Source organism: Podarcis vaucheri (assembly GCF_965113315.1).
Source record: "Podarcis vaucheri genome assembly, chromosome: 13".
Lineage (NCBI taxonomy): Eukaryota > Metazoa > Chordata > Lepidosauria > Squamata > Lacertidae > Podarcis > Podarcis vaucheri.
In genome coordinates this window covers 57,247,209-57,260,331 of record NC_138751.1, presented here as the reverse complement: position 1 = coordinate 57,260,331, position 13,123 = coordinate 57,247,209, and the positions used below count along the sequence as shown (strand labels likewise).

The following is a 13,123-nucleotide window of genomic DNA, read 5'->3' as shown; positions in this document are numbered from 1 at the left end:
TTAGGTGATAAATGGCCCCTCATGGGAATGTATCCCACCACCCAAGACATTCGTTTGGAGAAACAGTCTTGCAAAAATGCCCTTTCGTGGTGAATCCTGCAAAATGCTTGTTTTCTAGTGGTGTTTCAAAACTGTGTTAGCGGTCGTTCCTCACTCCCTTCCTCCCACCCCCCAATTTTCAACTTGTTCAGGAAATTAACCGCAAAAAGTGGGAAGGTCCAGACGGAAATACAGAACTCCAGGGATCTTCCTTAGAAATTATGCATCTCATACCCAGGACAGACTTTTCAGACATTACAGATACTCTGTTTGTATTTTTATGTTGTGAACCACCCTGTGATCTTCAGAAGGAGGGGGGTATAAAAATTTAATAAGAATAGAATAATAATAATAATAATAATAATAATTATTATTATTATTATTATTATTATTATTATTATTATTATTATTATTATTATTTAAGAGCCACCCTTCAGTGTAAGCTCCCAGGGGCAGCATATAGTTGTGGCTCAGCAGCCAGATTACTGGCCGGGGTTCCCTTTAGATTTTGTACAACCCCAGTTTGTTTCTGGGCCCAAATCAAGGTGTTTGTGTTTAAAGCTGTAAAGGACTCAGGTCAGCCCGGCTTCTTCCCTACAGACCCTCTTTTTAACTTGCCCTGAGACCTGCTGGTGAAGGGTGAATCATCGTTACGCTTTTTTCTGACTGCTCCCTTTTTCTGGGTTTTAAAAAAATGTTCTTTGGGATATATTCTGCAGATGAAAGGAGATTCTGACTAAATATTAGGAAGAACTAAAGCTAAACATTATGCAGAACATTCTGACAGTAAGAGCCGTTTGACAATGGAATGGGCTCCCTCAGGAGGCTGTGGAGACTCCTTCCTTGGAGGTTTCTAAGCAGAGCTTGGCTGTCCACTGGTCACGGATTCTTTAGCTGTGACCCCTGTATTGCAGGAGTCCTGGACTAGATGGCCCTTTGGCTCCCTTCCACCCCGGCAGTTCTGCATCCTACATTCTATATTCTGAGGCTGAACGGCTTGCCCCGACCCAGCACCAGCCAAGGGAGTTCAGCTCCCAGCCCCTTTGCAGCCCAAGAAGACGCCACCATCCAGCCGGACCAGCCGCCATACTCACTCCAGGGCCTTCTTGCGCCTCCGCTTGTTGTCACTCGGGTGATGGCGGTAAGTGCCGTAGTCAAAGAGGGAGTCCATGGGGGCTTTCTTGGGTCCCGGCACGACCGAAGACTCATAGATGGTGGACTCCAGCAGGTCCATGGGGTTTGGAACACCCTTGCGGAAAGCCCCGTGGAATTTCATCCGGAGGTTCTGCTTTCCATCCCCAGCTCCTGGGGGGCTTCGCGCAGCCTCGGCCGAGGGGGCTCCCTCCTCATTCTCAAACAGGTTGGCCAGTGAGGAGAGTGGGAAGGAGTCGTTCTGTGGGGAAAGCTCCTCACTCGGACTCTCGGCAGACTCACTGGGGCTGGCGTGGGCCGCGTCTTCCAGATTTGCCATGAGGGCTGTGGCGAGGGGCAGAGAGGGTCACACCTGGTCTGGGAGAGGGGAAAGGAATGGAATAAAATACAGAACAGAAGGGAGCGTGCCACAATTTTTGCAAATCTTTCTTAACATTGTTAACAACCCAAAAGGGCAGTAGCAGGAGATTATATCATATGGTATATACAAAGCAAGCAAGCAATAAATAATAAGAGAAAGAAAAGGTGGCATGTCAATATAAATCAAGACATCCGGATGTAGAGTGTGGAGCATCTAAGTCCAAAGTCTTGTGGGTTCTCCACCCCCCTGGAAATGTGCGGCTTGTCTGCATTTTCCTCCAGATTAGCCAAAGTCCATAAGTTATATATGTATTACACAGCCAAATGCAGATTTCTCAAGCTTTTCAAGGTTCAGAAAAGGGCCACTAAAAGGATCCTATGAAGAAAGGTTGCGGCATTTGGGACTTTTTATTTTAGAGACAAAGTGAGTAAGAAGCTCCCCCCCCCCAACAACAACTCCTGGACATCCCACGAAGCTGCATGTTGGAGGATTCAGCCAGGACAGAGAAAAGAAAGTCCTTCTTCATGCAGCGCAGAGCTGAACTGGGGAGGAGGCTGCGAGGAACACCATCTTGGATGACTTTAGAAGAAGAGAGGGCTATCAAGGGCTGTTAGCCACCATGGCTCTGCTCTGCCTCCACAGTCTCTGGAAACCACAGGAGCGCAGGGAGCCCTTGGCAAATCCTGTCAGAACAGGAGGCTGGGCGAGATGGCCTCTGCCTCTTCTTATGTCCCATTGCTAAGCTGCTGAAATCCTAGCTGCAGCCTCACATCCGTGTCCAAAGACCTTTAGCGCATCCAAGCTTTCATGTTGTGTGCTCACATATTTAGTAATGACAGTTGGGGGCGGGGCGTGGTCCTAGGAAGGACTCTGTAAGCTCAGGGAATCCCTTGTTTTCATTTTTTGAAGACATATTCCAGACAAACATATTCCTGCCTATGCCCCAAATGGCAAAATTTGGATACATCAAAAAAGAACCAAAGGGTCAGTTCCTGTAGTCCCTACGGAATCCCCATGGGATTTCTGCCACAGTCACCAAAATGTCTTGAAATCATTTCTACTAAAAGTGTACACTGGGAGGTGGGCGAGAGCCTGTAAATCTGTATGGAACTGCAGTGCCAACTGCAGGTAGACTAATCTGCTTAAATTGATTTCACTTTTAAAACTTTCAGCGAATTCCCCCCCCCCAGCACCAAGGGCTTGTCAATCACCTTGGAACTCTGTGGCGGGAGCAGTTTTAACTCTTACCAAGCCATTAGGGCAAAACAACACCTGTTTGTTCCTCCAGAACGAAGAGGACTAGAAACTTGCTGTGTTGGGTTCCTTTGGCTGTTTTAAATGAAAGCTGAAGGTGCAGAAGGCCAGAGCTCAGTGGCGCAGCATCTGCCATGCCTGCAGAAGAGCCTGGGTTCAATCCCAGGCATTGCCACTGAAAGGGATCAGGAAGCGATGGCAAAGACCACTGGCTGCCTGAAACCCCCAAGGGCTGCTGCCAGTCAGTGTAGACACCAGGAGTCTGACTCAGGAAAAGTCAGCTCCTGTGTTCCTGTGCCAAGAAAGGGTCTGGATGATGCCTGCAAAGGCAAGGACCCCACCACCCCAGCCTAACTTCAGACCTGGCTCTGGGTGCAAATCCCCATCCCACCTGAAACTCTAATTGCGTTCCAAATACCACCCACCTTGGGCTCTCGAGTGCAAAGAAGCTGGATTTGCCTGGCGCTCGTCCTCCTGGGCTGAAACGGCAACAATTTCCATGTGCCAGATGTGCTCCGTAGGCACACAGGAGAGTGATGTGGGGAGGAACTGGGGAAAGGAGGGAGGCTGGAGGAGCTCTACGCTGCTGCTGCTGCTCTGTCCCATCTGCCAGCCGCCCCACCAGGGCCTGCTTCAAAGAGCGCTGAGGGGAGGACGGTGGGGCTGGCCACCAGCCCACCCACGCCCAGATGTGGTTGCTCTAAGGCACAGACGCCAGCAGGGCAAGGAAACAAGGGCAGCTTTCACCAGCCCAACCCCACCCAAAGTCCAGCTTCCTCGGGATGTAGAGAGGCAGGAGGATTTGAAGTTTCAGGAGGCCCTGAGCTGCTCCGTCACCAAGGCAAAGATTTCCGGAACAGCAAATTGTGTGCTAAGGAAGAAAAGGCTGCCTCTGAGCACATTCTGACAGAGGCAGATTTAGGGGGGCATGGCCAGCTCAGTTGCACTGGGCACAAGTATTGGAGGCACCACAACCACTTTTTAGAATGAAGTGTGAGAGGCAGCGGGCGGCACCTTTGAGGCCCAAAGTCCAGCTCTGGTTCTGAGCCCAGGGATTTGTTTTCAGGACCAGAAAGGAACTGATCCTACCATCCTTTCCCACCAGAGTCAACCTCTGGCTTAGCTCTCTTCATTTCACCAGCCTAATCCGGAGCAAGTCATTTTGAGGCTGTTGCTGCTAAATCCTTCCTGCAAGTTGCCCAGAGATCTACCATGACTTCTCAGTCCACCTGCTGCTAACCTGTGTTCTCTGGTGGATGCTCTGAGACTGAGTGAGCAGCTCTACACATCTCTGCTCAGGGCCCACTCCCACAGAGCTGAAAGAGGCCAACGCCCAGGTATTGCAGCCACCATCACAAACACCCCCGGGCAGCCTCCCCAGCTCAGAAAGCCTCCCCAGTCGGCAACATGTGACCAATGATACTACTACTAATAATAATAGAAATAGTTGTGATTCCTGCATTGCAGGGGATTGGACTAGATGATGCTTTGGGTCCAGACTTCCGCAAAGGAAGCAGGCTAAATAATTAGAATCACAGAATAGTAGGAAGGTACCCCAAGGGGTCATCTAGTCCAACCCCCTACAATGCAGGAATCTCAACTGAAGAATCCCTGACAGGTGGCCATCCAACCTCTTCTTAAAAACCTCCAATGAATTAATAAAGCACTTTCAGAGCATTCAAAACACTTCACTCTGGAGTAAATCCAAGGTGGTGCTTTTAATTTCAACCATTGCTATGGTAATGAGGTCTGAATCCTTGCTAAGAAGTTGAAACCTGTTGCAGTGATGTAGCGGTGATGGGAAGGCCCTCTGCACATGCTTCTGGTCTAGTAACTAAGCACCAGGATTGTAAACAAACTTCAGGGCTGAAACTAGAAATCTCCCCCCCCGGGGGGGGGGGTAGGAGAGAGAAGGAATTTTGCCCTCCAACAGTTGGAGCCGCAAGTCTGACAGTCACAATAAAAGGTGAAGGTGTCTGCCAAAGGGCCAAGCCTTCTGCCTCTTCTCTTCCGCGTGTAATCAAGGCAAAGACAGTTCTGTGCAGCCTTTCCTCCAAGTTCTGGCAGGACAGGGGGGGCGGGGGGAGACCTGCAAAAGCCACCATCCCCCTGTGATTTTCTACTTGGCGGCAGCCTTGTCTGACAAGCTCTCTCCTGGGAGAGGCACCGCGCTGGCTTTGCATACTTCTCATTATGCAGCCTGTCATTACACTTGGTGGCTGCCAAGTCCCATCCAGTCAACTTGCCCAAGGGCTCTGCTCATCTGGGGTTGGGGCAGCCTGGGATCCCCCCTCCTTTTCACAGGGTGTTGTTTAGGGGTGTTGTAACAGGAGGAGAAGCTGCAGCCCCCCACAGCAGCCTTTTTCAACTCCCATCACCCCAATCAGCTGGGGAGCACCAGTTTAGCAAAAAGGCTTCTCTCACAAAGCCCTCCAGTTTTTCTTGAAAAAAATGCACATCTGAGTGTGCCATGAAGCAGTTCTGCAAAACAAAGCACCTTTTCCTTTTGGCAGGTGTGATCTTATTCGATACACCTTCACAAGCTTTCCAACAATGAGGGGGCAGGGGGCAAATTCTAGAGGTCAGAAGCAACCCGCCATGCAAGGTTGTCGTAGGAGCAAACAACCTGAGAATAAGCCCTGAATCCGACCAAAGGGGCATTTCCTGCCATGAACAGCCAAGGACCTCTTGGGAAGCCCTCAAGCTTGGGGGGGGGGGACCTAGAGAGGGGAAAGAGGGACTTGGAATCACAGAATTGTAGAGTTGGAAGGGACTACCAAGGGTCATTTAGTCCATCACTGCTGCAAAGCAGGAATCACAGCTGAAGAATCCCTGACAGGTGGACACGCGACCTCTGCTTAAAATCCTCCAATAACTTGATGCAGCAAAGAAATGAGAGTGAGAAGCTGGTTCTCTGGATGTCTGAGAAGACATCCATTGGACAAGCAATATACATTCCATTCCGAGCCACATCACTCGATGTCACGGATTGATCAGGTCTGGATATCAAATGAACTTTGTCCTAGGGTAAAACAAGTTGAAATAAAACCGAGAGTAATCTCTGATCACAGTCCGATAGAATGGGAACTGGAGAGCTATGACAGAAGAACTTTCAGATGGAGACTAAAGGATTATCTCTTAAATGATCAAAGAATTGTAGAAAATGCGCATAAAAAGTTATCAGAATATTTCATGGATAATCGAGATAAAGGTACAAACATTAACGTAGTCTGGGACGCCAGCAAAGCTGTGATAAGAGGATACTTTATCCAACAGAATTCGATCAAAAATAGGAACAGAGAGAAAGGAAAAGAGGAAATCTTAAGGCAGATTATGGACAGTGAACAAAAATTAATTCGAAAACCCAACTCTCAGAGAATAAAAGAAAACATAAAAATTCTCCAAGCCCAATTTGCTGCGATAATAAATAGAGAGATAGAGTGGAATGTTAAAAAGTTAAGACAAAAGAGCTTCGAATTCTCAAATAAATCTGGAAAGTGGTTGGCGTGGCAGATTAAGAAGAGAAAAGAACAAAGTACAATAAATAGAATTATAATAGAGGGAGAAGAGGTTACTGATCCAAAAGGAATTAGGAAAGAGTTTCTAGATTACTATAGAAGCCTCTACAAAAAGAAAGATAGAAACAACTCAAGGAAGATAGAAAGATTTCTGAAAGAGAAAATGGTGCAGAAAATCCCAATTGATAAGAAGCAACGATTGAATAAGTTAATTGAAACAGAAGAGATAGAGGAGGTAATTAAAGATCTAAAAAGAGGGAAGGCTCCGGGACCCGATGGATTCACAGCAAGTTACTACAAAGAGATGAAATCTGTACTTGTGAATCCTTTGAAGGAGACTATGAATAATGCTTTAAGAAAAGGAGAAATCCCAGAGACCTGGAAGGAGGCGTTCATTACTCTCATCCCGAAGCAGGACACAGATTTAACCCAGGTTAACAACTATAGGCCAATCTCGTTGTTGAACACGGACTACAAAATATTTTCAGGTATTCTAGCAAGAAGACTGAAGTCCATATTGGTGGAAATTATTCACAAAGACCAGGCCGGATTTCTTCCAGGCAGAAATATGAGGGACAATATAAGAAATATAGTTAATATGCTAGAATTCCTATCGGTTAGAATCGATAAGCAGGTGATAATGATGTTTGTAGACGCGGAAAAAGCGTTCGACAATGTGGCGTGGGACTTTATGATGAAGAACTTAGAACACCTGGATGTAGGCAGATATTTTTTTAATGGAGTGAACGCAATATACAGAGATCAAAAGGCCAAAATGATCATAAACAATATTGTGACAGAAGAAATAAAGATACAGAAGGGAACACGACAGGGATGTCCACTCTCCCCGTTGCTGTTCATAATGGTATTGGAAGTACTTCTGAATTCAATCAGACAAAACGGGAAAATTAAAGGAGTGACAATTGGACAACACGCTTATAAGACCAAAGCATTTGCAGACGATTTAGTCATCATGACGGAAGACCCAATAACTACAATAGAAGAAATCCTAAAGGAAATAGACCAATTTGGAGAAATAGCAGGCTTTAAATTAAATAAGAGGAAAACAAAGATGATGGTAAAGAATATAGATCAAAGAACAATAGAAATAATCCAAGAACAGTCACAGATACAGGTGGTTAAGAAAATAAAATATTTGGGGATTTGGCTTACGCCTAAAAATATAGACTTATTTAAAAATAATTATGAGCCAGTGTGGAGAGAAATAAGAAAAGACCTGGAAGCATGGGGAAGACTGAAACTGTCTCTTTGGGGAAGGATCAATACTATTAAAATGAATGTATTACCGAGGGTATTATTTTTATTTCAGACCATTCCCATAATTAAGGGGAGTAGAGTGTTCAAGGAATGGCAGAGAGTACTATCAAGATTTATATGGCAGGGCAAAAAACCCCGTATAAAATATAAACTGTTGACAGATAGAAGGGAAAGGGGAGGCTTTGCCTTACCGGACTTGGGACTCTACTATGAGGCAGTATGTCTCTGCTGGATAAAAGATTGGGCCAAGCTAAAGAATAAGGAGTTACTCGATTTAGAGGGTTTTAATAACAGATTCGGCTGGCATGCCTATCTGTGGTGTGGTAAGAGGAAAATGCATAAGGGGTTTGAAAATCACATTTTTAGAGGCCCACTTATCGAAGTATGGGAAAGATATAAGTACATATTAGAACCTAAGATCCCACACTGGCTTTCACCCCTCGAAGTGATGAGCCTCAAGAAAATCAATATGAGTGGAGACTGGGCAACATATGAACAACTGCTAACGAAAGAGAATGGGAAATGGAAATTAAAACCGTATGAGCAGATTAAGGGGTACGTGTATGACTGGTTGCACCATGTCCAAGTTAACGAGATGTTTAGAAAAGAGGCCAAAGATAGAGGGTACGCAGATAAAGAATCAAAATTCCAGACAGAAATTATAAATAGCGAGGTGAAAATAATATCTAGAATGTATAAGATGTTGTTGGATTGGAATTTGGCAGACGAAGAAGTTAAGACAGTAATGATTCGATGGGCCAATGATGTGGGCCACGCTATACAATTTGAAGATTGGGAGAATGTATGGAAAGAGGGTCTGGATTTCACTGCGTGTATGACGGTGAAAGAGAACGTCATGAAGATGTTTTACAGGTGGTACATAACACCTGCGAAATTGTCAAAAATGTACAAAGTAGACAGCAAATGTTGGAAGTGTGAAGAGAAGGAGGGTGTTTTTTATCACATGTGGTGGGAGTGCAGGAGAGTGAGAGAATATTGGGAGGAAGTATATATTGAATTAAAAAAGGTTCTAAAATATACGTTTACCAAAAAACCCGAAATTTTCCTGCTAGGAATACTAGGGAATGAAATTAAGAAGAAAGACCACAAATTTATGTATTATGCAGTAACAGCAGCAAGGATAGTCCTTGCTCAGAAGTGGAAAAAAAAGGAAATGCCAACAATAGAGGAGTGGAGATCGAAGTTACTAGACTACGCGGATTTGGACAGATTGACTGGAAAGATCAGACATTTAAGAGACCAAAAGTTTGTCAAGGACTGGGGGAAATATGTGGATTACTTGGAGCATCTTAGTGAAGGTCAAATAACGTTAAGGGGATTCAGAGAAGCACTGTGAAAGAGGAAGAGGTATTGTCCAAGGTAAATAGAGGTAGAAGAATGTCTAATGACAATACATACTAGGTAATGTGTATATTAGAATTTTATTGCGGAAGATTTACGGGCGGGTTGAAGGAAGTCCAGGAAGAAACGACTATGTTAATTTGACAGGTGGAAAACTTTTTATTTGTATATATGGTATATCTGTCTTGTGTTGCTATTCTTGTTCTTTATTCTTATGCTTTAGTATTTCATTCTTTTTTTCTTTACTTTTAGAAAACTAATAAAATATTTATCTGCAAAAAAAAAAAGAGAAGCTGGTTCTCTGCAGAGTCTGGCAGGTTTTCGAAAAGCACTTCTCTTCTTAGGGGGCAACCTGGGAAAGCTCCAGGGCAGCAATGGGGAACCTGTACCCCCCTTCCGGAGGCTGTGGGGCCACACAGCTCCATCACCAGCAACCTCTGGCCACGCTGGCTTGGGGGGAAGGAAATAGTCAAGTTAAGACAAGTTTATTGCATGCAGCCAAGATCCTTTACAATATATCAAATATTATATTTTCAAAGCAATATGTGAATTGGTCTGGTTGGCCCCTGTGAGAACCGGATGCTGGACGAGATGGGTCCCTGGCCTGATCCAGAAGCCTCTTCTGATGCTCTAAACTAGGGGAGAAATTTGTTGTGGAAAGACACAGGACTTCCTGCTATGTCTGCTGCCCTCCAGGGATAACAAAACACTGAATTAAAACCTTATTATAATTCTTGATATGGCAAGAATGCAAAATTATTTATTATTAGTTATTATGGTGATGTTTCCATTCCATTCCTATGCCACCTTTTCATCCATGGAGCTCAAGGCAGCACACCTGGCCCTCTCTCTCCCCACGGAATCCCCATAACGACCCTGAGAGGCAGGGGCAGGCTTCTGGGTCGCTCCATGAGCCTCATTGCCAAGTGCACATTTGAACCCTGATCTCCCAGGTCCCAGTCTGATACACCACCCTGGCTGTCCAAGTTTAGCCACCAAATGCACAAAGGTTTATCAGCTAGAAAGGGTGGGAAAGGGAGGCAGCCCCGGCCTCTAGGGAGATGCCAGGCCGTGAGCTCAGCCTGAAGGCACACAGAGGCCCGTTTGTTCCCGTTCCGTTGGCTTGCTGGCCACTGAAATTTGGGGCCACCCACTGGGCATGCTCCCGTTTGCTTTTCAGACACACCTGAAGCACCGATGATTCATTTCCCTTCCTGTTGTCGGTTGGCCCTGCCTGGCTGGAAGAGGCCGCAAGGATGGTGCCTCTGGATGGCAGAGGATTTGTGATTTCGAGGGCAGCAGCAAACGCCAAGCCTCTCCAGCTGCCCAGTCTTATTAAGAATAAAAATGTTAGTTCTTTGTCGAGGGCTGAGAAAACGAGGTGCTGTTCAGAAGGCATCAGAGGCCTGGTCCAAAGAGGCCAAATTACAATGGAATATAAGCAACATGGAGTAATTCAAAGGTGGTGGAGGCCACAGCTGTCTGCAAAAGACTGCCTGGAGACGAAACAAAGCTCTCCATCCCTAAGACCTTCCATGGGCCAGAAATGGAAGACACTAAAGGGATTAAACCTCTCATTGTGGTACCAGAATATGTGGACACTGGCTATGGCAGAGAAATGAACACACAAATTACGTGTCTCTGGGGGTAAGGAAGGCTGTTTGTTGGAATTTCATTTCTTATGCATCCAGTTTTAGCTGAAATTCCTGCATTGCAGGGGGTTGGTCTAGATGACCCTCAGGATCCCTTCTAACTCTACAATTCTGGGATTCGATGAGGTTCAGAAACACAAAATGTTCTTTCCTCCAATGAAATGGAGAAATTTGGCTTTCACAATGTGATTTGCTGCATTTATTTTTCTACACAATCTTCCCTCTATTTATTTGGAAAACACAGCTTTTGTGCAGCTCTTACATCATACAACTTTGAGTATGTTTTCTTCCTAGTAGTTCTGATGCCACATCATTGTCATTATTATTATTTAAAAAACCTATTATGCATATTTAACATGAGACGGCCCTTTGAGTCCATCATCCTGTGGCCCCCCAGGTGCCCCGATGGGAAGCCCCCAAAGAGGGCAGGAGTGCAAGAGCAGCCACCCTCCCCACACCTGTGCTGCCCCCCCCCATGGCTAGTCACTGTGGGGACCTCTCCTCCACAAGCCCTTTCCCAGCGCAAGGTGTTTTGGTGCTCAGAGTGGAACACACAGGGCTTCAGAGGGGCCCAATCCACCAAGTCATTCTCACTGGAACCCCTGGCCATTCTTCACCACCCAGCCAAAAGCGCAGGGGCCTGTCAGGCTGGGCAAGCAGTCCTCTCTCCCTGCACTGGGTGACTTTGGGGGATCCTCCCAGCTCTGAGCTCAGTCCCAGGGGGACCCCCCTTTCTCTCCGACACAAAGACCGGAGCGGGTGGGGTGCAAAACATGCTGCCTTCCTGCACTGCGTCACAGCTCCCCCCACCTCTGTCCCTAAAGCTGGGATGCCCTTTGTACCCTGTGCCCAGGGGGCGGGCGGAGTCCCCTGCAGACGCCAGACACAAAGCAGCCGCCTATTGTGACTTTCAAGATTAATGTCCTGCCAGAAACTTCCAGGCTTCCGGTCGTGTTTCCATTCAGAAGGCCTTTGCGGGTCTGAAGTGAACAGCTGTGGACCTGTTCCCCCCTCACCTGGCTAGATGCCACATCCTCCTAGGATGGAGAATCTGAGGCCCAGCGGGGCATGCATGGGAGAGGCCTGCGCATTTGGGCTGAGGAGACACAGGCATGACTTGCTCTGCGCTTGACCTCAAAGCTGTCCACTGAGGAAGCAAGAGCTGCTGGGCTGTGGATGCTGTGAGCCCCTCGTGAAGGACAGCTGAGCCAGAGCAGGGGCTGGGGCTGCAGTTCCTCAGAACTCCACCAGAGGGCTGGAGCCTCTCTCTGATTGGCTACCAAGACAGCTAGTCAGAGGGGGTGGAGCCAGCACTTTGGGAGGGAGTATAAAAGGACTAATTTCTGAGAAAGAGCTCAGATGGTGAGATGGTTGAAGAGAGAGCCGGAGGGAGAGAAGGAGAGCTGGGTCTGGTCTGTGTGGAACAACCACGCTTAGGAAAATATCTACAGCTAGAAGAAGGAGCCTCTGAGCTTAGACTGGAGGACAGTGTAATGCCTAGGGAAAGTATTCAGACAGGAGTGGACTGGAGGGCTGAGTCTGAGCCAGGAGAAGTAGAGCTGTGAGGATAGCATCTCCTTGGGTCTCCTGTCAGTCATGAGGGGAGAGAAGAATCCCAAGCCAGTGAAGAGGGATGAGGGGACCCCCTGGGTCTGTTATACTGCTAGAAGTACCCCAGGTGTGTGATTGCTATAAGGCGGGGAAGCTGACAGAATGTAGTGCCTTGTTTAAGAACCAAAGTATTAGGCTGAAACGCCTATGCCAGGGGTTGGCAGAGTTTTCGTGGCTTGGGCCGGTTCATGGTCCTGCAGACGCCGCGGTGGGCCACAGTGCGCACGCACATGAATGTGCAAACGCTATTTCCGGCGCTCCTTCCGGCACGGAGGAGGCGTGCGCAGCTTCCCATTGGCTGCAGGAGCGCCAGTTTAGCGCCAGGCGGGTGGCGGGGGTCCCCGAACGGGTGGGTGTCCATGGGCCAGTTAAATGACCCCCATGGGCCGCTTGTGGCCCATGGGCCTTAGGTTGCCGACCCCTGACCTACACAATTAAGTTTAAGAAACTGAAGTAACAAAATTGGAAATAAGCTAAGAATTTACCATCTAAAACCTAAAAACCTGTAAAATTTACCTGAAGTGAAATAACTGAACAGCAACTGAAGTTTAAAAGAAGCTGTGTTTGATTAGAAGCCTGTCACCTCCTTTTGATTTAGTATAATTATTAATAGGTTAACTGTTTCCTGAAAGAACATTGCCTCCTGATGCATGCTGTTTTATCAACTTTGTTCTATAAAATCTTTCTTATTAGTTCAACCTCTGTCTCAGTCTCCAAGTACCAATGTTTTTCTTCACACAAAATCCAAAAAGATAACTTGCAGTGCTTATTAGAGTGTGTATGCAGTTGGGATCTGCCACAATTGGTATACGTAGAAGGGATCCACTACACAATTGATGGTAGCTATGGAATCCACTACATTTTTGGTGATCTCAGAACCACTGGCAGTCATCTTT

At 46.7% G+C, this 13,123-nt stretch overlaps 1 protein-coding gene across 5 annotated transcripts in view; it reads right to left on the bottom strand.

Annotated features, from left to right (window-relative positions):
* The window catches only part of TRPV4 (transient receptor potential cation channel subfamily V member 4), a 61,399-nt gene that overhangs the window by 35,350 nt on the left and 12,926 nt on the right, over positions 1-13,123 (bottom strand). For 4 of the 5 annotated variants that reach the window (XR_014213136.1, XM_082196076.1, XM_082196075.1 and 1 more), the window contains one exon: positions 1,134-1,548. Coding sequence is in view for 4 of the 5 variants with exons in the window: in XM_082196076.1 (XP_082052202.1) it covers positions 1,134-1,510 (377 nt within the window). In the remaining variant the exon portion in view is untranslated. Of the gene's footprint in view, positions 1-1,133; positions 1,549-3,231; positions 3,519-13,123 lie in introns of those variants that run through there. The other variant, XM_082196077.1, reaches the window with a different exon arrangement.